General features: G+C 33.9%; 2 protein-coding genes across 4 annotated transcripts in view; both read right to left on the bottom strand.

Moving 5' to 3' along the window:
• The window catches only part of LOC145260683 (kinesin-like protein KIF7), a 109,553-nt gene extending 105,450 nt beyond the window's left edge, over positions 1-4,103 (bottom strand). Inside the window, exon 1 of one of the 2 annotated variants that reach the window (XM_080119067.1) lies at positions 3,896-4,103. The gene's annotated coding sequence lies outside the window, so the exon portion shown is untranslated. The remainder of the gene's footprint in view (positions 1-3,895) is intronic. The other variant, XM_080119066.1, reaches the window with a different exon arrangement.
• Positions 4,104-11,204: 7,101 nt separating this feature from the next.
• LOC145260682 (prostaglandin reductase 1-like) overlaps positions 11,205-26,367 on the bottom strand; it is a 34,215-nt gene continuing 19,052 nt past the window's right edge. For both annotated transcript variants that reach the window (XM_080119064.1, XM_080119063.1), the window contains exons 5-9: positions 26,139-26,256; positions 18,678-18,833; positions 17,947-18,058; positions 15,095-15,213; positions 11,205-11,862 (exon numbers count right to left, since the gene is read on the bottom strand). In XM_080119064.1, the coding sequence (XP_079975190.1) occupies positions 11,752-11,862; positions 15,095-15,213; positions 17,947-18,058; positions 18,678-18,833; positions 26,139-26,256 (616 nt within the window). In that variant the 3' untranslated portion in view covers positions 11,205-11,751. The remainder of the gene's footprint in view (positions 11,863-15,094; positions 15,214-17,946; positions 18,059-18,677; positions 18,834-26,138; positions 26,257-26,367) is intronic.

The raw sequence follows: 26,367 nt of genomic DNA, 5'->3' as shown, positions 1-26,367 counted from the left end.
GCAATAGTATTCCATCTTAGGACGTACTTGACTCTTGCATAGGTAGAAGATTGATACAGTATCTTTTGTTTATTAAATTGTTAGGTGAAAGCATAGAATAGTTTTAACCCTCCCCATGTTAAGAATGGCTTTCTAAATAACATTATTTCAGCATGGTCTGTAAACTGTACAAGTATCATTTTTTCTTTTTGAATTTACTGCAGGGTGTTGCTTTCGAATTGTGTTTTCTTTATTTTTTAACTGTTTGCTAACGTTTAAAACATTGGTCATAGATATTATTTTAATTGGAATTCATTATTGAGATGAGTATTATTTATACTAATTTATTTATTGTGGACTATTATTCTCATCTTTATTAGTTGTGGTTTCACGACGTTTCGGCCAACTATTCCTCTGGCCTTCGTCGGGTGGTAACCGCGACGGATAGGAACTTCGAATCTCTTATCTGCATTCTCAGCAATCACTGTCATCCGTAGTTGTTGTCGTCTCACCACATTTTTGGACAAGTAAGCCTCTGGCCGGCTTTGGGTAGGATTGAAACCGCTATCTTCAGACAATCATCATTTGGAACCGTAGGGATTCAACGTTGATAGAGACGTTGAATCTCTACGGTTCCAGATGAGCATAATAAGATGGCTGAATAAACATGTTAGGTAGAAAAGTAACTTATCTTGTCTTTGACAACATTTATTTGTTATATATTTGTTTTTTGCCAACTTTTTCGAATCTATGTGTACAGTAAGCCCGAAAAATAAGTATTTTTTTTACGACCTGCCCCAGCGTAGTAGAAATACTTCCAACATCCCCATGTTAAGAACGGTTTTCATAATAATCACCCCCAAACTCCCCATGTTAAGAACTGCTTTCGAGGTTGAGGTGTTTTTTTTTTTTCAGAAAGCCGTTCTTAACATGGGAAGGTCAAGAGTGTTTATACTACGCTGGGGCAGGTCGTAAAAATATACCGAAAAATGATTTTTGTTTTAATTTAAGTATTTTTATTATGTAACAATTTATATCAGTTTTAGGTACGGGCGATTAATGGCTGTTTCGGTAGGGGGGGGTATGGTTTTTAACGCCGGTTAATCATAATATTTTAAAAAAATTTTCGAGTACTTTTTTATTGTATTTGAAAGATTATAGTTTAAAGTTAATTTCTCAAAGAAAAAAAGTGTGTGAAATAAAAAAATACATGGAATAATTTTCTCTCAAATCTGAAAAATCCTAGATTTCACGTAAAAATTCATTATGACAAATATCGCGTTTACATTTTTCTGGCAAGAAAAATATAAGTTTTCTGGAATTATTTCCAAGTTAAGTATTAAGTTAAAGTCTTAATATTATGAATTAATACAATAAATGTACTTAACTTTTGCTAAAAAGTAATAATTATCCAAAAATGTATCACTGGTAGCAACGAGACTCGTCCATTCGTATAAAAATAAACTCTCACGGCAAAACTGAAATATGTATGGAAGGACAAATTAGACATAATTTATGTCTTTATTCCGGCATATTTTTTGTCTTTTTTGAGTCGAAAACTCTCCTTCCTTCATTCAAAAATGCATAAAAATTAATTAAATTCGTTAATTATACTACTGACAATTTATTCTTTGAAAAAATAAGTTAGCGCCATTATTTATTAATATTAATACAGAATTACAATTGGTTAAGAAAACAATTTATAATCATTGAAAAAATTACACACTAAAAAAATACAGACTTACGCTAAAATTTATCATAATATTTACGTGAAATTTAAAGTTGATGAACACAAACAGGCGGGTAGTTGAAAAGAGGAGGAGGGTGGGCAAAACAGACTAGTTTTTTGTTTTTTTTTCAACTCTGCGCATCCGTACTTACCTACATAGAACGTTCGTATAATTTTTACCATTTTTTAATTAAATTATTTTTCTATGTTCCTGCTTTTCAATTTAATTTTTTTACTATATTTTCCAAGATTATATGAACATTATTTTACGTTGATAATCATACGTTATTGCGTGCAATGGGAATATTAGAATCTTACATGTAAAGATTACGTTAAAAATGTAAGCGTAAAAATAAAAAGTAGAAATAATTTTTGCAATTATAATTTTTTGTGTGAAAATATTAAATAAACAAAGCTGAATTCAATGATAATATTGGTAGTTCGAGAAATTAATTTTTCTTCGAGTTATATCGAATTCATTAATACGGACTTCAGGGGCTTTTTTCGTAATGTTTCTGTAAAAATTATTTTATTTTTATTTTATTGTTACAAATTACGATGCTTTATTTATATAAAAAGCACAAATAAATTCTTGCGTTTTTTTATTTACTATTGAAAACCATTACTTTGTAATTGTCTGTATTTTTGAGATGAGGTGTTTTCATTGATTGAGATTGTAGGACTGACTTCCTCATCTAGGTTGTAATCGTCACAACGTTTCGGCCGTTTTTGCCCTCTGGCCTTCATGAGGTGTTTTGTATCGAACTGGGGAACGGTTTGTTAGGAGTCTCGAACCCAACCCTTTATTGTTATTACGGGGGTACCGTGTTCGGACTCCAGCTAGGCTCTGGGACATAGTTGCTGATTCTCTGTTTTGAATGTTACTTTTTCACTGCCTTCGTTTAGGATTGAACTCAGCACCTTTGGGTAACTGTAAACTTTGATACAACGTCTAGGACAACTCGGCCATATGTCACTAGTTGGTTTTTGTTAATGTTAAACCTATGTTGTTCCTATTTACAATGCCTCCCCACGGGACAGAGTTAGACACCAGGGTCGTTTTTTAACGTGGAGAAAAGGAACAAAAATAAAAATTGTCTCAGTCGTGAAGGATTTCTCCTCCACTGACAGAGAACAAGAAATTGAAGTGCAGCGAAGAACAGATACTACACTTTGATCTTGTCCCGAAGGGTTGTTATTCAAGGTTTTCTCTCTCTATCAGAGGTGTCCAAATTGCATTCAGCTCTATGCTTGGTTTGCTCAGTAGGTTGTTATGTCCGAGCATGTGAGCTGTTTCTTTAAGTTTTCTCACTTTCCAGTGGGTGTCTCTGTTTATTATTTTTACTTCATCCCATAGGGGGCGATATGGTTCCCCCTATCCATCCAGACATGGTTTGGTTGGCTATACCCGATTTTTCCGGAAAAAAAAAAAATCAATATTTTTGATAAAAAAAAAATAATACTAATAATTAAACAAAAAATTGTACTAACAATTATAACGGTAATCAACCTTTTTTTAGCAGATAAATTAAAAACAAAAAACAAAAAACTCCTTGGTGATAATTATATATAAAAAAAAAATACTACAATAAATTAAATAAACATACTTGTTTTGTTTAAAGGTAGGTTTCTTGTCATTATTTGAAAATTTTATTTTATTTTTTATATTTTTTTCCGTTTTGTTTTGCTTTTTTTCCCCCCCCCCTTAGCCTGCGTCTGTTATTTTGTTACGATGATTGCCGGTCTCGCCCGATCTGACGGGAAATCACGAGGATACGGGTCAAATTATGCAAGAGTACCAAAAAATAAAATAAATAAAATAAAAATAACATTGTTAATGACCGTTTTGGCAGGGGGAAAGAAAGTCCATTGATATCATCCCACTGCTACGAATTCAGGAGGGGAGGGGCACGTGAGCGAGAAAAAGCGAAAGTAGAATCAGGGAGACATCTCCTACAGGAGAACAAAAAAAAAAAAAAAAAAGAGCACGGTATGTAAACTGCAGAAGTCTATAATTTTAACAAGATTAATTTATAACTTTTTTTTTTTTTTTACATGGAGGTCATCACTTATCAAGGCCCGAAAGCCACTCGGGGATAAGGGTTATTGCGTGTACAGTAATCAATCCTAGGAATCGTTAGTATTGGAGATTTTAAATATGAAACAAATTCAACGTTTGATTTTTACCTGGAAAAAGTTTGGGACACTTACTTCACAGTTCACCGATGAGAGTCTTTTTTAATGACGGTCAATATATATATATATATATACATATATTTCATTCTAAATTAAAATCCGCAATTCTTATTGATTTTTAAATATGGATCAGTAATTCAATCCTGTGCTGTTTATGAACTCTTAAAAAAATTGTTGGTGAAACTAATCTCGTGAACGCAACAAGTTCTGCTCTGTTGGTAACATATAAACAAAACATCTCCAGCTTAGAGGCAGGGAACCACTTCCTGTTTTGTTTTGTTGTGATACGCATGCGTAACATACATACTTCCGGTGTCTTAACACTTTTTATAAAATTCGATGAAAACAAACGTGGCACGTAATCAAAAGGAAAAAAGCTGATCATATAATTAATTCGTGTTCTACAATTCCTCAAATAACCTTACGAAATAATGTTTTCAAAGATGTGATCAAACTCCTCCTCAAAACTAGCTACCGTTTGGAGGCAGGGAATCACCTAATTTTGTCCTGTTGTTATACGCATGCGCGTAAGACAGACACTTTCAAAAATTCATTCTTAGCATTTATTTATATTATAGTACTTTTAATGTACGTATGTACGAAGGTGTGTTACGTTTCCAGATTATAAATTATTCGATCGGGATATCCTATTTATTAAAAAAGAGGGTGCTTCTACAGAATCGGGATGAGATTTTGTAGTCGATAAATAGAGTTTTTAGATTAAAAAAATTGGTTTCAGCTGATTTTTTTGTCAATTCTAATAAGTTACAATGGCAGCTTCCAAATTATACAGTCGAAATTACCTGAATATTACTGAATTATTAAAAAAACAAAAAAAAAAAACAAAAAAAACTTTAATGGTGTTAGCGGGTGAAAAATTGGCACCATCTTGTTTTATAAAATGAAACGAACCCATAAACACGGGAAGTAACTCTAAATTTTTAATGTGACTAAGACAAAAATAAAATAAACATAGCACACTATATACAATGTTTCTGAGCATGGTTTTCATTGGAGATTTTTTTCATAATTGGGTTTTTGTAATACTGTACACAGATTCAAAAAACAAATAAATAACAAACAAATGTTATCAAAGACAAGATAAGTTACTTTTCTACCTAACTTTTTAGTGTTTTTATTTAATGTAACATGTTTATTCAGCTCGGAAAACAGTGTTTACTTGTGTATTAGAAAATTAAAAATGGTGCCCGACTCTCTCTTTTACACAGTAAGTTTGGGAAAAGGAGTTAAAAAAAAAAAACAAACAAAATACTGTTAGAAACTCGCTCAATATATGTTACCGTGACATGGGCTGACATATATTCGGTGGGTTTTTAACAGTATTTTGTATATTTTTTATTTTTAACATTCCTGGTTGTCTTCAAGTCTAACGTAAACAAGTTTTTGATGAGCCGTTCCGGCATTCCATATAAGTTAACAAATTTACTGAATTTCCATTACTAACGATTACTATAGTGTCCAATTTCTACTGTACACTCTTTAACTCTTATCCTCGAGTGGCCTTTTGGCCTTGAGAAGTGGTGATGTGTATATAAAAAATTAAAAAAAAAAAAATAATCATTATGTCAATTTTTGAATATGTTTTTGTCCCTAACTCCTCAATTTTAAAAGAAAATAAATGCATATGGGGATGAAAACACTCAGGTGTGAATTATCATTTATTTTTAGGTTATTTTTAAGAGTTGGCACGCTTTGTATGAGATTATATATATTTTTTTTTCAAATCACTTACTTGACTTCCATAGGCGTCCTGTCCCAAAACTGTCCGTCGGCTAACGCATTGCGTATCGAACTGATCTCCACATTTAACATGCATTTTTACGGCAAGCGGGGAAAAATAACGACTCTATAGTTAAATATTTAGAGATTTATAGAGAATCGAAATCGGGAATTTAGTAGGGAATCTGTAATTTTATCGGAATCGGGAAAAATATTGGAATCATCCCATTATATATGATGATTGCTGCATCTTTCCAGATGATTGCCGCCACATTGAGTTCTCCCAATCTTGTCGTCCATGCCATCTCAGATGACATTGCACTCCCGCCGCAGATTTGCACATCTTGAAGCAGATGTGACATACAAATTGAGCAATTTCCATCGAGTTGACTTCCTCTGGAGGGTGACGGGTATTCTTATGAACAATCACGTCTTCTCAAACCAGCAGTAGACTTGAAAACTTTAAGACCATCAATTAAACCTTTGCGAAGCTCTCGCTTCAGATTGCTGTGGCCTGCTTTCTTTCGCAAGTTTCACGCACAAGTTTTTGCCACTTTGGCCTTTGCAGAGTAAGTTCTTCCCATGTGTCGATGTCAATTTGTAAGACTTTCAAATTATTCTTCGTAGAGTCTCTGAACCTCTTCCTAGGCTTGTGTTGAGGGCGCTTGCCATTTTCCAGCTCCCTGTAAAAAATTTGTTTTGGCAGTCTACAATCTTTCATTTGAACCAAGTGGCCCACCCAACGCATGAGATCTGATTACTAGGGTCTCAACACTAGAGCAACATGCTCTCACAAGGACTTCAGTATCGGGTACTTGTGCTTGCCACTTGATGTTTAAGATACACCTCAAGCATTTTTGGTGAAATCGTTCAAGCCATTTAATGTGCCTTTGATGCAATGTCCATGTCTCCGATGAATACAACAGTGTGGTTAGCACACAGGTCTTGTAAACGCAGATCTTAGTCCTGTCTGTGATACCATGATCAGACCATACTCTCTTCTCCAACCTTCCAAAAGCTACAGATGCCTTCTGAATTCACCTGTGGATTTCAGTGTCGAGACAGCCATTCCTCGACAGAGAACTACCAAGGTACACAAATGAATCAATTACTCCCAGTCTAGCACCACAGACCATGATGTTCATCAGAGCCCTGTCTGTGTGGCAGTGGTCACGACGTGCACGTGGAGTTGATTTGTTTGGGAGAAGCACAGTAAGACATGCATGATGATTGCTGCATCTTTCTAGATTATTGCTGTCACATTGGTTCTCCTCATCTCGTCGTCCATGCCATCTCAGATGACTCTGCACTCCCACCGCAGATTTGCACATCTTGAAGCATACAAATTAGGCAATTTTCACTGAGTTGACTTTCTCTGGAGGTTGAAGGGTATTCCCATGAGCAATCACGTCTTCTCAAACCAGCAGTAGACTTGCAAACTTTGCTGCATGTCAAACAGATCGTTTGGTTCAGACTAATAGGTACAAAGTTGACCTGAACAGGAGATTTGTGCGACTTAAGGTGGTTGACGTAGCCAGCTTTCCTTCACAAGTGTCACATTTACAGCTTCGTGATTCATAGTTAAGACCATCAATTAAACCTTTGCAAAGCTCTCGCTTCAGATTGCTGATTTTTAGAGAAGTATATATGTATTTATGCGTTATAAGTCTATTAATTTATGATTGTTAAACGTTCTGATGTGCGATCGTCTAGAGTATTCCCTATTTTGTGTTGATGTGTGTATACATAAATCATATATGCATATGTATGTATGTATGTGTATGTATATATATGTATATATGTGTATGTATGTATATGTATGTGTATGTATGTGTATATGTATGTATGTGTATATGTATGTATGTGTATATGTATGTATGTGTATGTATGTATGTGTATGTATGTATGTGTATGTATATTTATGTATGTATATTTATGTATGTATATTTATGTATGTATATTTATGTATGTATATTTATGTATGTATATTTATGTATGTATATTAGTCCTCGCGCGAAAGAGCAGGACACAAAATGTTTTAAATAATAATACAATAACAAAGACTTTCGGTGGCGAGGACTACTATTGACCGTAACCAGTTATACAATCCTTTTGAAATTTTCATCTCTATTTTTCTCGTTATGTACTGAATATTTGTTAATGAAACCTATATGAAATATGTTCCTTATTAAACTTTAAAGATTTTCTATTCTGAAAGAAGTTTAAAAACATTTTATCTAAAAAAGTTATTTTAAACTTTTTGTTAAAAAAAATTCAGATTTTCTCATTATTAAGACCTGTATTACAAAGAGGGGGTTGCAAAAAATGAGTTGTGGTGTGAGAACTACAAACTGAAATAGAAATGAGTTTTAAAATATAATCTTAAAAAGATAAGATACAAGTTAGAAAAGCATTTCATCCAAGGCATGAAAATTGTTAAACAAAATGTTTTTACTATAGGCTTTAAAAATAAAAAGCATTCTTTCATCTAGCAATTAATGATATAGATATAAAATTTTCAATGATTTTTTTAAAAAAGTGCAACAGAATATACATTACATAAAATAAATCCAAGGTAATTTTTTGATTCAATTTAAATTAAATTTTTATACCTTATTTTGTAAAATTTATAAAAGTGCACTTTGATGGTACATAAATTTCAAATTGAATCTTGTACCTTTATTTTTAAAGCCTATAATAAAAACATTTTGTTTAACAATTTTCATGCCTCGGCTGAAATGCTTTTCTAACTTGTGCATAAATTAACAGTTTATAGAAATCGTTGTCAGTTGGAACACCAGCAAAAACCTCAAATCTTCCTTCTATGATTCCTGAAATTAAAGGTGCTTTTCTCCGAAAGTGAAAACGCTCAGACGGAAATATTTTCATATAATCATTTATTCTTTGCCGAGTTCTTTTTCAGAGTTGGCACGCTTTGTATAAGATTGCATTTTTCTTTTTTTAGTCACTCACTTCTGATTTTCATAGGTGTCCTGTCCCAAAACTGTCCATCTGCTTATGCATTGTGTATCAAACTGATCTCCTTCATAACTAAAACTCTTTGTCTCAAAACCTGTTTTTAATTATGTCATCACTACACAAAGCCTAAAGATCCTTGCTGGTTTTTTGTCATGTACCTTTGTTTATATTATGCTTAGCTAAAATTCCATCCATCAAATTAACATTTTTGTTTGTGCTAGTTATGAAAACCAACATTCCTTTCTATTAAAACATTTTAACATAAATAATTTTATCTGTAAATATTGATAATCATAATAATCGTCGACCAGCACATCTTTCGGTTTTGCCCGGTCAATATCTAACATAGATATTAGTAATATTTTTCCCTGATTCCAATACAATTACTGATTCCATACTAAATTCCCGATTCCAATTTTATATAAATCTCTAAATATTTTAATATAAAAGTGTCATTTTCTCCCGATTACTGTAAAAACACATCTTAAATGTGCATGTATTTTCACAAACGTAAAAACACACTTGTGAGGGGTGATCTAGAGATTTTTGTCTTACTGAAAGTTTAAAATCAATAAATATTTATTTTATTTTACTACAAGCAGTGGAAGATGTTTTATAAACAAAGCAAAAACAAAATCAAATAAAATAAATAATTTAAGGAATCGGTTTTGGCATTGGAAAATAGGCTCCAATTTTCCCCGATTTCGATAACAATTAATTGTCCGAACACTGATATATAACTACACAAACAAATATATATACCGGGTGGAACAATAAGTGTCACCCTAAAGAAAACAACACTACAGCTTTATCTTAAAACTTTTACTGAAAAATATCAATTCAAGTAACTTGATTATGTAGTAGACCTGATATCGATTCAATGTAGCCACCTTCAGCCTCAATCACTGCCTGGATAGTAATCCAGTGGGTTCAGGTTGAGGGCACCGTAGGCATGTCTTTATTATTCGTGGCAATCCAGCGATGGGTTTTGAGGGTGCTGGCAATGGTCCTGTTATTATAACTTGGATCAATAGAGCGCATGAGTTGTACAGCAATGCATCTCTGATCTCGCTAGTTGAACTGTGTGACTTTCAGACATGATAGAAGGCTCCTATCGCTCTTGGGATTTGTACACAACAGGCCAACTAGTAGATGGTCTGCAACAAAAAAAAAACAAAGAAAACTGGTTTTCATCAAACGGAAATGAAATCATGTCATGTTTTCTAGGGCGACAAATTTATCGTTCCACCCTATACATAAAACCAGGCCATTGTTTGTTCTTGGAAGAAGAAAAAAAAAAAAAGACAGAAAACTCCATTTTAGAAAAGAAAACCGATTTCATTTTATTTTTTATTTATCTATTTTTTTTATCAAAAAAAAAAACAAAAAAAAAAACAACTTCTAAATTTGGCAAAACAAAAAAATTATATGTTAATCTGTAAAAAACAAAAAAAAAAAAAAATAAAATAAAAAAAAAAACAAAACAAAAAAAAAAAAAAACCCTCAAAACTCAAACATAACGTGCCGGAAGAAGAGGGTGAAATATTGTGTGAAAAGAACATCTCTTTGTTTGACAGAAAACTCCATTTTAGAAAAGAAAACCGATTTCATTTTATTTTTTATTTATCAAAAAAAAAAAAAAAAAAAAAAAAAAACAACTTCTAAATTTGGCAAAACAAAAAAATTCTATGTTAATCTGTAAAAAACAAAAAAAAAAATAAAATAAAAAAAAACAAAAAAACAACCCCCCCCCCTTAAAACTCAAACATAACGTGCCGGAAGAAGAGGGTGAAATATTGTGTGAAAAGAACATCTCTTTGTTTGACGAGTTGTCAAACTTTGATGATGCTTCTTGTTTCCGTTGTTCAAAAGCACGACTGATGAGCTAGCAGTATCAGAAATTTTGTGAAAATAGCGAATAATTCCACCCCATCTTTCCAAGCTTATAACTCCTCGAAAAATGCAATTCAAGCCCTAATTTTTTTTTTCAATTAAAGGAGCAAGGACCAAGATTTCATTAAAAAAAAAAAAAAAAAAAAAAAAAAAAAACGTGTTTTTTTTTTTAAAAAGGTTTTAAACTTCGGACTTTACAGGTAAAATTCTACGAGAACACGATGTCCGTTTTTTTTTAAATTTGAATATATTATGTATTGACCTTTTCTCTTCAATTTGTGAGTAAATAATTATGTACTTATCCGGGTCTAAATTAAGTATTTACTTTGTAATAGACACTTAAAAATTGGGATGGGGGGGGGGGGGAACCGTGAATAAAAAAAAAAAACGTTTGTCTAAAATATTATATTCGATTTATTGGAAAGAACATAAAATTTCACACTGACCCTGAAAATATCGTAAAAATAGAATCAATAGAAAAATTTTGATAGATTTTTAAAGTTTAAAGATTGAAAAATATTGAGTTCGGAAAATTCATTACTGTTTAAAAAAAAACAAAAAAAAATATTTCTATTACTTTTAAAACAACTGTAATAGTTTATTTTGGAAGTATAATCCTTAAAAAAAATACATAACCCACTTTTAACAGAGAAATTCCGAGATTTTTATATTGTATTCGCAGTTTCGTGTTAGGGGTGTCAAAAATTCCTACAAAAATTCTGATACTTCTACTGATGAGCTGCCTGTGCATCACGGATTCTTGTATAAATAATATCACTGGACGACATCTTTGGTTACTTGTAACAGGCTGACTGAAACATCCTCATGAATGTGTAGCAACATATTAATGCTTATGCAAAACAAATAAAAAAACGTATATCTTGCCCTACTTTGATATTGAGCACTCTTCGACTAACCTCGTTAAACTTTCATTGGTGGTTTCACCTTTGGAAAATATTAACCTAAAATAATTACAAGTCTATAAGTTAGACTATAAGCCCGTTGACTTCGAATGATATGTTTATGCCAAACTTCTAGAGTAAATGTGGTATACTGGTGATTAATCCCTATCAATACCTAACTGTGTGCCAATTGCACACCATAGTTCATTGCCTCTTAACATAAAAAATTGTATGCAAAATTTCATACGTAAAACAAATACTTCAATATTGAACACTTTTGCATGAACTGAAATGAATTCAAAACCGGTATCCATTATATCTCAAATTCAGATGTTACACCTTGACAACAGCTTTGCCAATGTTACTGCCCTTGAAGAGGCCAAAAAATGCAGATGGCATATTCTCGAACCCTTCCGTTACTGTTTCCTTAGTTTTGATCAAACCCTGTAAAGAACAAGGGAAAAATTTAATTCTTCTATATTGAACAAACAAAATTTGAAAATCGTAATATTGAATTTCAAATAAAAGAAATGAAACCTATGTCAATGTCATGTCGCAAATAGTAACATATTCAAAAATTATGGAAAATGATAAGGTAAGAAAATAATTATTAATTAAAAACAGTTTTCGATAAAGTTTCTTCGTTATTGTAGCAAAATTCGAAAACTGAATTTCAAGTGAATTGTCTTGTAATGAAAATATCAAAATATTATGAAAAACGGTTAGGTAAAAAATAAATTATTAATGAAAACAGATTTGGAAGACGATTAGTAAAAATAAAGTTTTTGTTAAATTGGCCAAAGATTTTCAGTTTTCAGAAAATATTTACCTCCCTTTTGTTACAATTTGAACTCTCCGTTATTTTTTATTTATTTTTTTTTTTTGCAGAACTCAATTTTTGCTAATTGTCTTTAAAAACTATTTTCATTAATAATTAATTTTCTATCTAATTGAATTTAATTAAATTTAAGGTACTTGTACAGTTTAATCAAGACATTAAAAAAAAAAAAATCAAAATATCGAAAAAAAAAAAAAAAAAAAGGTTATATTGTACGTATCCGTTTTGAACTGAAGATCTCCCAAAGAAAATTTCACTTAATTTGATAGAGTAGTTTTTTTTTTTTTACAATAAAAAAAAAAACATGTTTTTATGACAGCGCGTTGAAGGCAGACATCTTGGATTTAAAAAAAAATTTTTGTTTGAATTTTATAAATGCCACGGGGAGATAACTCCACTTAAAGCACCGACACTCCCTCCCCATCTTTAATACTAGATTTTCTTCCTAAAAATCGGACCTTTTGCTCGGTATCATAACAAATTGTTTTTTTGCTGTAAAAAAAATTTTTTTTTAAATACTTAATAAAATTAAGTGAAATTTTTTTCAGAGAACTTTGTTTTATAACGGATACGTGCAATATAACCTTTTTTTCGATATTTTCATTTTTTAATGTCTTGACTAAACTGTACAAGTTCCCATCTGACGTATGTCAGAACATCGGAAAATTATTTTCCCTTCACATTTAATTAAAAACAGTGATTTCCATTATTATAAGTAAATGGTTTCATTTTTGATTGTTCTCGTTATTTTTAGTCAACATTTTTATTCAAATAAATGATAAAGACGTATTTAAAAGAAACTAACAGATGTACCCAGCGTTGCCCGGTATTATTGTAATGATTTAAAAAGTATAAAAAAGAATAACTCGTATGCTGCCACCGAGAATCGAAACCAAAACGTTTAGCTTACGATTTACTTTTTCCTTTGACATTAATGCCTGAGCTATGAAGATATGTTTGCTGCAAGGCTAAAAATTAAAACATGAACCAATAGCTGACCAATATCCTTAATGCCATCGTTCGACTTTCACCTGGCAAATTCCATTTCTTTAATTTTCATACTTTTGCACCGATTTTCCCCAGCTAAATTTAATATTCCAATTTTCAAATGATGAAAAACCAAATAAAATTTGTACAACATTTTGTATTGTTTGTCACATGACATAAGCAACAAAACCTAATTATCTCCCCTGTCAACTTTGTAATTTCATGTTGAAAGGATAGAAGAGTAGCAGGTTTGGTTCAAAGCAGAAGCTCATAACTCTAGTTTAGAAAATTAGGTGGTTCTATATTATAATAAAAAAAATATCCAATTTCAAGCAAAACAAATGGCAACTACATAATTGTCAGGTCGCAAGTAGTAACATATCCAAAAAATTATGAAAAACAATAAGATAGAAAAGCAATTATTAATGAAAAACAGTTTGAGAAAGTTTATGTGGTTGGTTGGTTGGTTTTACGTCATATCTACCCTTTTCGGGTTATTTAATGCCGAATCCAAAGATTTTGAAGAAAAATTTTTTTAAATAAAATATATTTGTTGTTTTCACGTCGGTTTCTATTTAACCCATAGTTGAGACCCTAACAGGTACTACCACTCCGGGTCAGAGTGGATCTGGGAGCAATGGTAATTAAAGGGTGGCTCCACACTCCCCAAAGCCCACAAGCTGGGGCCTCACCACTGGATATAGTTTAAGGTCATCTCCAGAACCCCCATTGAGGTACTTTTACCCTCTGCAGGGGGGGCAGTCGGTGTATTCTAATGCCCCACCGACAGGGCCGAAAGTTTATGTGGAGAATAAAATTTGTCCAACATTTTGAATTACGTTTGTCACGTGACGTAAGCAACAGAACCTAGTTATCCTCCCTTCTCGGTCAAGCTTGAATTGAAATAAGAAAATTGTCAGATTTGTTTTTTTTTTGTTTTGTTTTTTTATACAGGCCATTCAACATTTTGAAAAGACCTAATTGTTTTAATGGTTTCAATTTCAGCAGATGGTACCCAAGTCATATTTCTTTTCTTTTGAAAACATTACTATATATCTCTATATAAATAAAATGAACTCATTTTTTCCCGTCTGATTTTGACATTAATAGGATTAAAAATCAAGATATTTCATGCAAATATAATATGCACAAACGGCAGAACAATATCTGAGGTGTGTTATAGGCTTATTATTTCTCAAATTCCTCGATAATCTTAGATTTCTATACTTTTTCTGCTGAGAAGTCACGGCCAAAATCGGTTAAGATCAATGGAAGTGGTAAAATATTTTCTCTCTAATAAATTCCTCCTCCCCCTGCCACCACTTAACACCGTTTGGGGATCGTTCACAAGGAACAGTTGAGAAGAGAACACCGGTTTGGCTTCGTAGTTCTTTCATGTGAAGTTATTTAAAATCACTAAACTAAGCTGCAGTGCTCTGTGGCGTAGTGGTTAGCGTGCTGGACAATTCACATTATATTTTCACGTTCGCGCTGACCTACCGTAGTCGTTTTTTTTTTTTTTTTCCTAAACAACTGGAATGGACTTTTCTTGGTGGCCGAACTGTTATCGTTGCAGATGTTTTTTTTGTTTTTTTTCACACTTCATTTTCCTACTTTTACTCATGACTCCGGGTTTGATCCTTCCTACTTACCTACCATAACATTTTTTAAAACTCCCCCCCCCCGTCCCGGAAACAAACATTCGGGCAACGCCGGGTACCCCCGCTAGTTGAATAATAATTCATAAAGAATTGTCTCTATAATAATAAATAAGAAATCTGCATATTTTATGACTGGGCAACGCCGGGCAGCCTGCTAGTAGAAAAACAAAAATGCAAAATTGATGCTTACTTTTTGAATCCATTCCAACATTTGCTTTTGGCCTTCTGGGAAATAATCTTTGAAACTATGTACCATAATTCCTCTCAAGTTCAATGCTTTTATGATGATGTCTAAGTACGGATATGGACCTGCAATAGAATTGGTAAAATTTTTTTTTTTTTTTTTTACAAGGTGGTCACCCCTTATCAAGGCCCGGAAGCCACTCAGGGATAAGGGTTATTGCGTGTACAGTATGTTAATGTTGACATTTAATAAAGTGTCTACTTAAGGGGCGGTTCATCAGAAATTTGTTTATGTTGGGCTTGAAGTCTAAGTTGTAATCAGGTGGGAAGCAGGCAAACAAAACAGAGTTCCTCAGCCGTGCACTTTTAAGAAAGAAGCTTTGTTCATGGAATCTACGTTTTGGTTTTGGCACAGATAAAGAGTGAGGAAAATTTTTGACAGTGGTTTCAGCTAGACGGGTGTTTTTCGTGAGAGATCGGCGAGGGAGGACCAGAGATTGGAGCTTAGACGAGCACCTGCCATAGAAGTAACGATAAAACAAAGACAGGCTCGCAACGTCTCTCCTGTGGGAGAGAGGTTGCAGGGAAGAGAAAAGGGCATCCCCCACTAAAAGAATATTTTTTTTTGGGGGGGGGGGTGATTAATCAGAACAGAAATCAAGAATGCGTGACCCCTGACAGATCGCCGACCTCCAACATTGTGTCGTGGATTTTCTTGCTGGCAACTGTGGATGGGAACACAAATGGGTCTACAAGGTAAAAGAATAAAGTAAAACAGAAAAAACAGACACAAATATCGTCAAGGACGAGAGTTCATATAGAAACGTTGTTTTAATTTGAATAAAATAAAATACGCATCAAGTGCGCTTGAAAGCCAAATACAACGTAATATATTGCATAATATATCAAACAAGTAAAATATTTATTTTCCTAATATCACGTTGTGATTTGGCTTTCAAGCGCACTTGATGCATATTTTATTTTATTCAAATTAAAACGTTTCTATATGAACTCTAATCCTTGACGTTATTCTTGCGTTGCCTACGCACAATTCAAACATTTCAAAATACAACCGCTAGATACATGTGTCTCTTTACAAACAGACTTCTTTTTTCAACTTTAAAACATGGAAGAAGAAAAGGAAAAAATGAAACAAAACACACTGAAGATGGAGTATACCTCTGAAATATATTTGTGATAAATTTCAAACAAGTAAAATATTTGTTTATTTTTATATTACGTTGTGATTTGGCTTTTTAGCGCACTTGATGCATCTTTGTCTATTCCCCCCCCCAGCACTTAGTGACTCAGGTCCACTTTATAGTATCACAGAATCCCAAAATAATAATTTCTAGTTTTTTAATGATAGATGCTCTGACGAACTATAAGCCTTCGTACCTCCTGCCACTCGACGTAAATACTCCCAACAAACCCGACAAGCAGAAAAATCCCACCCCAGTAGAGATCCACAAAACCTTCTACTCTAATAGTTTCTTCACTAGGACTTTGGAATTCCCTTCTGGGTCCCTGTTTCCCTGACTTTAATTACATGCAGAAGTTCAAGTGTAATGTAAGCGGACATTTTGCTGCTAAACTCCCTGTATAGTATCTCTGAAATTTATGCTCCTGATAGTAGCCCCCTACATCAACGTGGCACTGTGCCTTGTTTGGGGTGAAAATGCAATTTAAAAAAAAAAAAGTTTCAGGTTCATGAATAATTTTTACATTTATAAACATAATCATGCGCATACTACTTAGATTCTTATCAGCAATTTATTTAAATGTTTTGTAAACCGTTCATTGTATACGATAAATTGAACACAAGTTGCTACTTTCATTTTTTTCAATGATATCAGTTTTTAATTGTTCAATACATCTGAAGTACGATTACCTCGACCAAATGTATAGGTGGCTTCCGAAATCTTGTCAAGACTAACCAAAAGTGTACGGAGTAGGCCAAAATTTTGTTAATTCCAATCAGAGGGCTTCCGCTTGGTCCAAACATTTTATTAAGCCTGACTAAAGGGGTAGGAGTTGGTCCAAAAGTTTTATTAAGTCTAAACAAAGAGGCTTTGGTGTTGTGGGAGGTAGTGTTAGTGATGGGCCAGTGAGAGACGGATACAAAGTCATAGCACTCCTTTTGAACCAAGCCTGGGTTTCTTTGGACTTGTGGGCTGGGGCTAGCGCCGAGTCCTGATGCCATATACAGGGTCTGCCAGCGGCCACCTGATTGCACTAGAGGATCGCCACACTCTTCAACACACTCATGTACACTTTTGTATTGACTTTCAAGCCAACTTCAAAAGGTGTGAGGTGGCATGATGTGGCCCTCACTTGAAACCACACCAAAGACCATAACCGTGGCCGTCCCTGTTATTCGTGACAATCCAGCAATGCATTTTGAGCAATGGTCCTGTTGTCATAACTTGGATCGGTATAGAACAGGAGTTGTACGGTGGTGCATCTCCAATCTCACTCGTTGAATGTTGTGTTACTTTCAGACAGAATAGAAGGCTCCTATTGATTATTGATTTTGGGATTTGTGCACAACTGACCAACTAGAAAGATGGTCTGCAAAAAAAAAAAGAAAAAAAAAAAAGGTTTTTATCAAATGGAAATGGAATCATGTTGTCTTTTCTAGAGCAACAATTTTATCGTTCCACCCTGTAATCTATGGGGAATAGATTGTTATCATTCTTAAGTTGTAACCTGTAACGAGGACTGAACCTTTAATGAATTTCAGACGAACGAATTAACATGTTTGCATGAAAATTTGAAATTACGTAAAGATTGTCGAATTCAACATAACAAACTTTTAAAAAGTTGGGTGTTAGATGCAAATAGTCACTTTGAACTTACCACAAGCTGGATTTTTTGCATTCGCATTGTAGGTAGAGATGCTTCCACAAATGCAGATACGTCCAGAAAATTTCATGTGCTTAAGCACAACGGACGTGAAATCGCCACCAACCTAGAAAAAAAAAAAAAGAAATATAGATATATGAAAAGGTGTTAGTAAAAAAAGGCAAAAGAGATGTGTGACATTCCTACGCGTGTGGGTGTGTGGTATGCGTACGTGTTAGGGTGTGGGTGGGCGTGTGTGTGTGTGACATTCATATACGTTAGAGTATGTGTGTATGAGACGCGTACCTGTTAGGCTGTGTGTGTGTGTGTGATTTGTGTCTATGCGTGAGAGGGTGTGCACTGGACATAGGATTGCATGGGAGTGATGGGTGTACGTGACATGCGTACATATTGGATGGGGTGCATGATGTACATATATATGCAAGGGAAAACGCACACAAGTGATGGGGAGCAACTGTGAGAAGTGACAGATCAAGGGAGAGAAAATGTGCGTGAAACGTAGGGATGCAAATGATGAGTCAGAGTGTACATACAGAATGGATGGAGCGAGGGAGGATAGTGCACACGCTAAAGTGTGAGGACGAGGTGGCATGCAAGAGAGATACGGCTGGGGAGAACAAAAAGCAAGGGATGGGGAGGAAGAAAAAGTGGGGAGAATGACGGCCCAAGATGAAAAATGCACAAAGAAAGACGGCAAAAAGAATCATTCATAAATAAATGCTTACATTATCAAAATAACAATCAATACCATCGGGTGCAGCTATATCCAACGCTTTAGCAAGGTCGATGAGTTTATAGTTGAAAACATGATCGAAGCCAAGTTCGTCTTTTAACCAAGTGCATTTCTCTTCGGTGCCGGCAAAAGCGATCACTTTGCAGCCCTGTAAACAAATTGAAATGAAAATTTTTAAAAAAAGAAAGAAAAAAAAAGAAAATTTTATACTCAGTTGTTTTATGGCATAGCAACACTTTTTTGCTTATTTAAATGTTTTTTTGTAAACCGTTCATTGTATACGATAAATTGAACACAAGTTGCTACTTTCATTTTTTTTCAATGATATCAGTGTTCAATTGTTCAATACATCCGAAGTACGATTACCTCGACCAAATGTATAGGTGGCTTCCAAAATCTTGTCAAGACTAATCAAAAGTGTACGGAGTGGGCCAAAATTTTGTTAATTCCAATCAGAGGGCTTCCGCTTGGTCCAAACATTTTATTAAGCCTGACTAAAGGGGTAGGAGCTGGTCCAAAAGTTTTATTAAGTCTAAACAAAGAGGTACAAGTTGATTCACAAGTTTTCTTAAACCCGAACAAAGGGGGTATGAAGTGGTCTAAAAATTTTGTTCATCCGGGCAAAAGGAGTTCAAATTGGTCCAAAAGTCATCTATCATTGAAATCACTGATTTGTGCAATCTATATATATATAAAAGGCAAAACACGCACGCACCAGTTTTTCTATATCCAACAAAGGCTTTTTTTGCCAGGCTTCTCGGGGAGGGGGGGGACTATAACTTAGAAGTTTTTATATACCTCCTAGATTATAATATCTAGGATTTGTGAACGCGCATTATTTTACAGCGACTTTTACACAATTCTTGCTATTTCGGCTTCTCATGTGTTGATTCGGCTTTTTTTGTATAAAAGCGAAACTGATGGGAAACTAAAGTGCCTTTCTCGCTACGGGCTGGGAGCGTCCAGAAAGCAATGGACGTTTGGTCAATGTTGGTGAAAACCGTCATATCATACAATTGCTTTCATTTGGACACACTCCCCTAATAAAGGGGGAGCTGGTTTTCCCCAACACGTTGGGGAAAGAAAACCAAAAAAAAGTCGGGTCAAAAACAAACTCCAAAGAACTACCCCGCAGTTAAAATTCAGTGCGGAATTAAATTCAGCGCGCACCTGTCACTTATGTGTTTATAGACATTAATTGTGTTTCATTCCCTGTGGCGTGAGGTTTGACCTCATTAAACACGCACCTGTCACATCACTTTTTAATGATTTTATTTCACACATTCTCAGTTCTCTGCCATCGTAGAGTGGTGTGTTCGGGTTCGAGCCTACCTACCAAAACTTTTTTTTTTTCTTTTACACCTCCAAATACCCGGGCAACGTCGGGTACCCACACTAGTGAAAAATAAGAGTGAATCTTGGGAAGTGTCCCTTACACGAAAAGATTTATCAGCTCATAAAAAAATATGAAAATGATGATAATTTCCATAATTGATTGACTATTCAGAATAAAAGTGAATAATATTGATAATCAGTAGAAAAATTGATTAAACCAGAAACAGTTTAATTTTGATAAAGTTAACACCTTTATACAGCCAAACATCATTGCATGTGAGATGTTTTATCACCATACAAACAGAATGTATAAACTCAACAGTAGGTTCTTTGATAAGACAAGGACCTGTTTCAAATGAAGGTGTTTGTTTAAAGCATATAAAATCAACAACAGGTTCTCTATACTGCAATGTATTGTGGACTAACTCGCTGCAAAAATCTTAGGAAATGCTAGTATATATATATATATATATATATATATATATATATATATATATTATAAAGAAGTATGGAAAACGGGGTGAGGAAAAGAAAAAAAAAAAATTAATGGGGCAAGTTATATGTACAATTCAATAAAATAAATAAGTCGATTAAAAACAAGATCATTAAAATACACCCGAAGCGCTTTTCGTTCAGACTAACATTTTCAAGGGTCATAAGTCTGAAAATTATTTTTTTTTTTTTAGAATATTTGGTAGTGGTATGGAGTAATAGCGCTTCGGGTGTATTTTAACGATCTTGTTTTTAATCGACTTATTTATTTTATTGAATTGTACATATAACTTGCCCCATTAATTTTTTTTTTTCTTTTCCCCACCCCGTTTTCCATTTGTTAGTTGATTGAATTTACTCGATGGTTCACTTCTTTATAATTATTCTAAAATTTTGCCAATCGAATAAAGATATATATATATATATATATATATACTAGCATTTCAGCCCGGCATTGCCCGGGTGTTTGGAGGTGTGTGATGAGAAAAAAAACCCAAAAAACTGCAATGTATTGTGGACTAACTCGCTGCAAAAATCTTAGGAAGCATCTTTTACACTGATAGATTTATCAGGTCAAAAAAAAAAAGTATGAAATTGATGATAATTTTTAGACTTGACTGGCTATTCAGAATAAAATTTTGATTTTGTAAGAGAGGATGAAAAACTTGAGGATCTATATATGGGTGTAATCAGTTGACCGAAAATCATAAGCCAACAAAGAGGGTGAAAAGAAAAGAAAATGAATAAACAAATAAATGTAAAAAATTATTTTGTAAGGTAATCTCAATTCTTATTTTATTAGGATAATTTTTGGAAACAGCCACCAAGGGGCACACATTGTAATCTTGTGTGTAAAAGTTCTCTAGTTATTGTCTGGTGTGGTTGGAGGTTGTTGCCTGATCAAAGTTTCTTACTTATGGGTGCTTGCCACCTTATATATATATATATATATATATATATATATATATATATATATATATATTAGCATTTCAGCCCGGCGTTGCCCGGGTGTTTGGAGGTGTGTGATGAGAAAAAAAAAAAAAAAAAAAAAAAAAAAATGTGGTAGTAGGAAGGCAGGCTTGAACGGGAAAAAAACGTGACGTCTTTGCTGTTACGATCACCACCAAACCGGAAGTGACGTAGGTTTAAATTAAGGCTAGACAATCGAAAAGAGGGGATGATTTTCGAAAATATCTGCGAAAAAAGCGACCCCTCCCTGTTGAAAAGTGCCCAGTTGAGGGTGAAGAGATGAATGTTTTTAGTCAATTTTTCAGTATTTGTCGTCTGAAGGGTCGAGCTTCAAAATGATACTGATCTTGTGAAAATCCATCACCTGTCGAAAGTTTTAGGCAGACATGCAAACATACATACATACATTTATATATTTGTAGCTCAAATTTTCGACCCAAACCGATTAAAAAGCTTATCTCTGAATACCCTTTATGTAAAATTTCAAATGTTTAGACCAGAAATTCTCTGAGTAATTTGGTAGAGATCGCAGAGGTCAAATTTTTTTAAAAAACTTTGACCCCTATTATGACCCCTTAACATTTATTGTTTTGGGCTCAAATCAAGTTATTAAGTTAGATCCATGTCCAAGGAACCTATATCTAAAATTTCAAGTGTTTATACCCAAAACTGGCGGAGGAATTTGGTAGAGTTATCAAAGGTCAAATCGTCGAACTTTGACCCCATAACAGCCAAATTTCTGGCCGAAAACGGATTGCAAAGATTTTCCCAAATCTCAGTACCCTGTATATCAAATTTTGAGTCTGTAAACTGAAAATTGACAGAGTTATTGCATAGGGAAATGTACACAGACAGACACTTTCACTTTTATATATATATATATATATATATATATATATATATATATATATATTATACACGCACACAAATTATTTATAAACTATAAATAAATATTATAGTTTTTAAATAATTTTTATTTTTTTTTACAAATGAGTCACCACTTATCAAGGCCCGGAGGCCACTCGAGGATAAGGGTTAATGCGTGAACAGTAGTCAATGGGAAAATGTAGTAATCATTAGTAGTGGAAATTTGGTAAACTGGATTACTTAAGGGAATGGCTCATCAAGAATTTGTTTATGTTGGACTTGGAGATAACCGTATTGTAGTCAGTTGAAAAGCAGGAAAACGGAACAATATTTTGTATTTTACTCCCACGATCGAGTACTTCACTGATGATTACATTGCACTGTAGAAAATCTATTGATTTTATAAAATTATTTCTATATAATGGCTTGAATTAAAGTTTAAAATGCAAAAGTCAAGTATCATGGTTCAATTGTGCTCCAAGCAGAAACATTCACTTGGAATGCACCTCTGTCATATCAAAGAACCTACTGTTGATTTTATAAGTCGAACCTTCCTGCTTGTGCAGTGAGAAAACTTCTCAGATCTACTTGTGATGAAGTGTCAACTTCAATAAAAATCAAATCAGTCATGAAGAGTAGGAATGAATCTATAAATATAAAAACGAAAATGTATGTATGTGTGTTCGCTTTTTCTGTGTGTCTACAAAAGGCTTCTTTCAGAGAAGCGGTCGGTCAGTTCACAACTTTTTAAAACTTTTTATATCACATACAAATGGTAATATCTCACAGTTAACAACGAAGCTCGCCTGTCTATTTAATTTGCTCGATTTCGGGAAGATAAATATTCGACATTTGTCGCTCGCCGCATGTGGGTTAGTCTTTTTCCTATAACATCTTGGGGGCGAGGAAAAAAAGCGTTCAGCAGTAAATGAAATCCCGCAGTTAAACTTGACCTCATTAACTCATTAAAACACGCACCTGCTAAATCCAAGTAATTAAATAAATTCAAACGCGTTTCCGTTAGCATGTCGCGGTGGGGCAATGGTTAACGTCGCACGTTTTTTTTTTCTTCACAACTTTGCCTCAACGGTTCGGGTTCGATCCTCATATTTACTTTTTTTTTTTCTTAACCCCCCCCCCACATCTCCAAACACCCGGGCAACGCCGGGTACCCCTTGCTAGGTCAGAAAAAATATGTAATCAATAATAATTTCCGTAATTGACTGGCTATTCAGAATAAAATATTGATTTTGTTGGAGAGAATATATCCATGTATTTTCTCCTTATTTTATAATTTTTTTTTTTTTTTAAATAATTACCTAACACTTTGGAGTGGGGAACCGTCCATAGTATCACAGTGATAAGTTTCTAGACTTTTTTTTGTACAGACATTTAAAATTGTCGTAAACTCTTAAAAATTCAGTATGTTATTGCTATACATCTTTATAAGATGACTGACTAATTTTTATGATTTCACGCTTCAAATGAACAGCTACAGCAGGAATTGGAATACACCCTACTACTAAAGCCCGATTGTCACAGCTGGTGAATTTAAAAAATGCAATCTGGACGCAAGAACACTTTAGAAGAACAATATGCAATGAAATTCTGTTGTTACGTATCGGTTTTATTTTTGAGGGTATCAAATATGTGCGTATGTTACGCGAGTTCTTATTTAGTGTTGTTCATGTTTGTGAGATAGTCTTAAACATGTATATATAATGAGAGAGACAGTTCTTATATATAACGACAGGATACATATAATACAGGAGAGCCGACAGCTTGTTATACACAATGAGAGGAGATTTGATATATAGATAGACCGAGGGTTTGACATTTATACTTTTGACAGTTCTGTGAACGGGAGTGTTTCTATAACATTTATAGTTTGACACATATACTTTCTAACACGTATTTTTTAGATGATGATTTTATCAAAGTTCTTATAACATAAATGGACAATACCTTTTCTGTTGAATAACAACACGACGACGCAGATACAAAAACACATGTTGACATCCTTTATTTCATGACCGGTCCTGATTTCGCTCGAGGAATTCAAAGTTTCTTTACATGGCTTTTCTTTAAGCTTCGCTTCCAAGGTTTGGTGTCAGCGGCTGTCTCTGACCTCTCTCTGCTCTTTCCCCCAGACTGCATCTAAAACTCTACCTATATTGAGAATTCGTCACGTCATCGCATGATTAAACATGTGCTCATCGAGCACGTTGCCTTGACATGCGTCACGTTGCAAAACTTGACATGACTCCGAGTTCAGTAACTTATTTTTAAAATAACCTATTTACAAAATATGTTTACAATTTCAATTGACGATTAAATTCCTTATTTTTATTTTCACAGAAACCAATTTCATCATTACATTCCTTTTCCAATAAACAGATATCTAACTATTTTGTGTGAGCTAAACAATTGCGATTCCACATTCCTTATTTTCAATAACATTCTGTATTTATTTTAGCTTATGATTGGAATTGAAAATTCCAAATCTAACTTCGCAAGTTCGAATCCTTGACTATCCTATTTCATATTTACATTTAACTAATTCCCTATTTTTTTACTTACATGAAAAGGGGACAGCCCTTTATCATGTAACAGTTTTAAACTTGGAAAAATGCCACAGAAGCGTATGGAATACTTCAGATTGCTTTTGGACCATCTTACATGAATCAAGCATCAGTTTTTGAGTGGCATAAGAGATTCAAGGGAGGCAGGGAGTCTGAGGGATGTGAGAGGAGCAAGGAAGTTAGAACGCTAGAGTTGATTGGCCAAATAAAGAATTTCATCGATAAGAACCGTTGTGTGTCTACAGAGGCAATAAGTGCCGTTTGATGTCAGTGTGAGAACTGTACAACATACAATTATTCGCAAGGAACTGAAGATGCAGAAGATTTGCGTGAATGCACAAGTCTTTAACTCCATCCCTGTCACAGACTATTTGACGAAGATGGACATCAAGACAGTTTTTTTATCCACCCTATAATCCAGACCTTGCTCCCTGTGACTTTTGGTTATTCTCTAAGCTCAAGAAAAACCTTAGAGGCTGTTGCTATGAGACAATAGTAGGTCTGAAGGCGGTTGTGATGAAGGTCATTGACACGCTCATACAGGAAGACTACTAGGAGCCCTTCCAGAAGTTGTTGGAACGATACAAGTGCATTGCAGCCGGAGGAGAGTACTTCAAAGGTGACTAGAGTTTGAGGAGTAAACTATCAACAAAAGTGCCCATACGAAAAAGTCTGGAAACTTATTGATGTATTTTATGTTTTCTGGAATTACTGCCATAGGAGAAACTAGACTGAAATAAACAAGGTAGAAATATGAAGTAGAAATTTGTAAATAAATAACAGAAATGTTGTAGACCCGTGCTAGGGGTCACAAAGAAACCACAAGTAGTGTAAAGTGTATCAAATATAATATGTATTTATCATAAAGAATACAGGAGCCACTAAAGTGGTATGAAAGGAACGTGTTCGTAGCATACGGTTAAACATGGTATGAATGTCTCCATTTAGTCTCTGAAACCAGTGTTATTCATAGGACTGGTTGATTCCATTTAGTTCTGAAATAGGGGTGATTTGTACCCCACCACACTTATTGAAGGCACCTCAATGTAATTGTAATAACTGACTGGCTATTCAGAATAAAATATTGATTTTGTTGGAGAGGATGTATTGATATATTATTTCCTTTTTTTGTTTTCTTTCTTTAAATCACTTCCTAACACTTTGGAGGGAGGAGCTTGTTTAAAAGAAATTGCTTTCGATGACATTACCTTTAACTTGGCTATCTGTCCGACAACATTACCTACAGCCCCAGCAGCTGCATTGACCAAAACAACTTCTCCACTTTTAGGCTCACATTTTTTCAATAAGCCAAAATAAGCCGTCATGCTAAAAAAAAAAAAAAAAAGAAGAAGTCCAATACTTTATTTTCACTCACTCAGCAAATTTCAATAACATGTCCCAACATTACAAAAGCTTCTATGTTCCAAGTGTTTTTTG

This window comes from Euprymna scolopes, chromosome 36 (assembly GCF_053919585.1).
Source record: "Euprymna scolopes isolate OS-2025 chromosome 36, ASM5391958v1, whole genome shotgun sequence".
Taxonomy (NCBI): domain Eukaryota; kingdom Metazoa; phylum Mollusca; class Cephalopoda; order Sepiida; family Sepiolidae; genus Euprymna; species Euprymna scolopes.
This window is presented reverse-complemented; position numbering and strand designations above follow the sequence as displayed.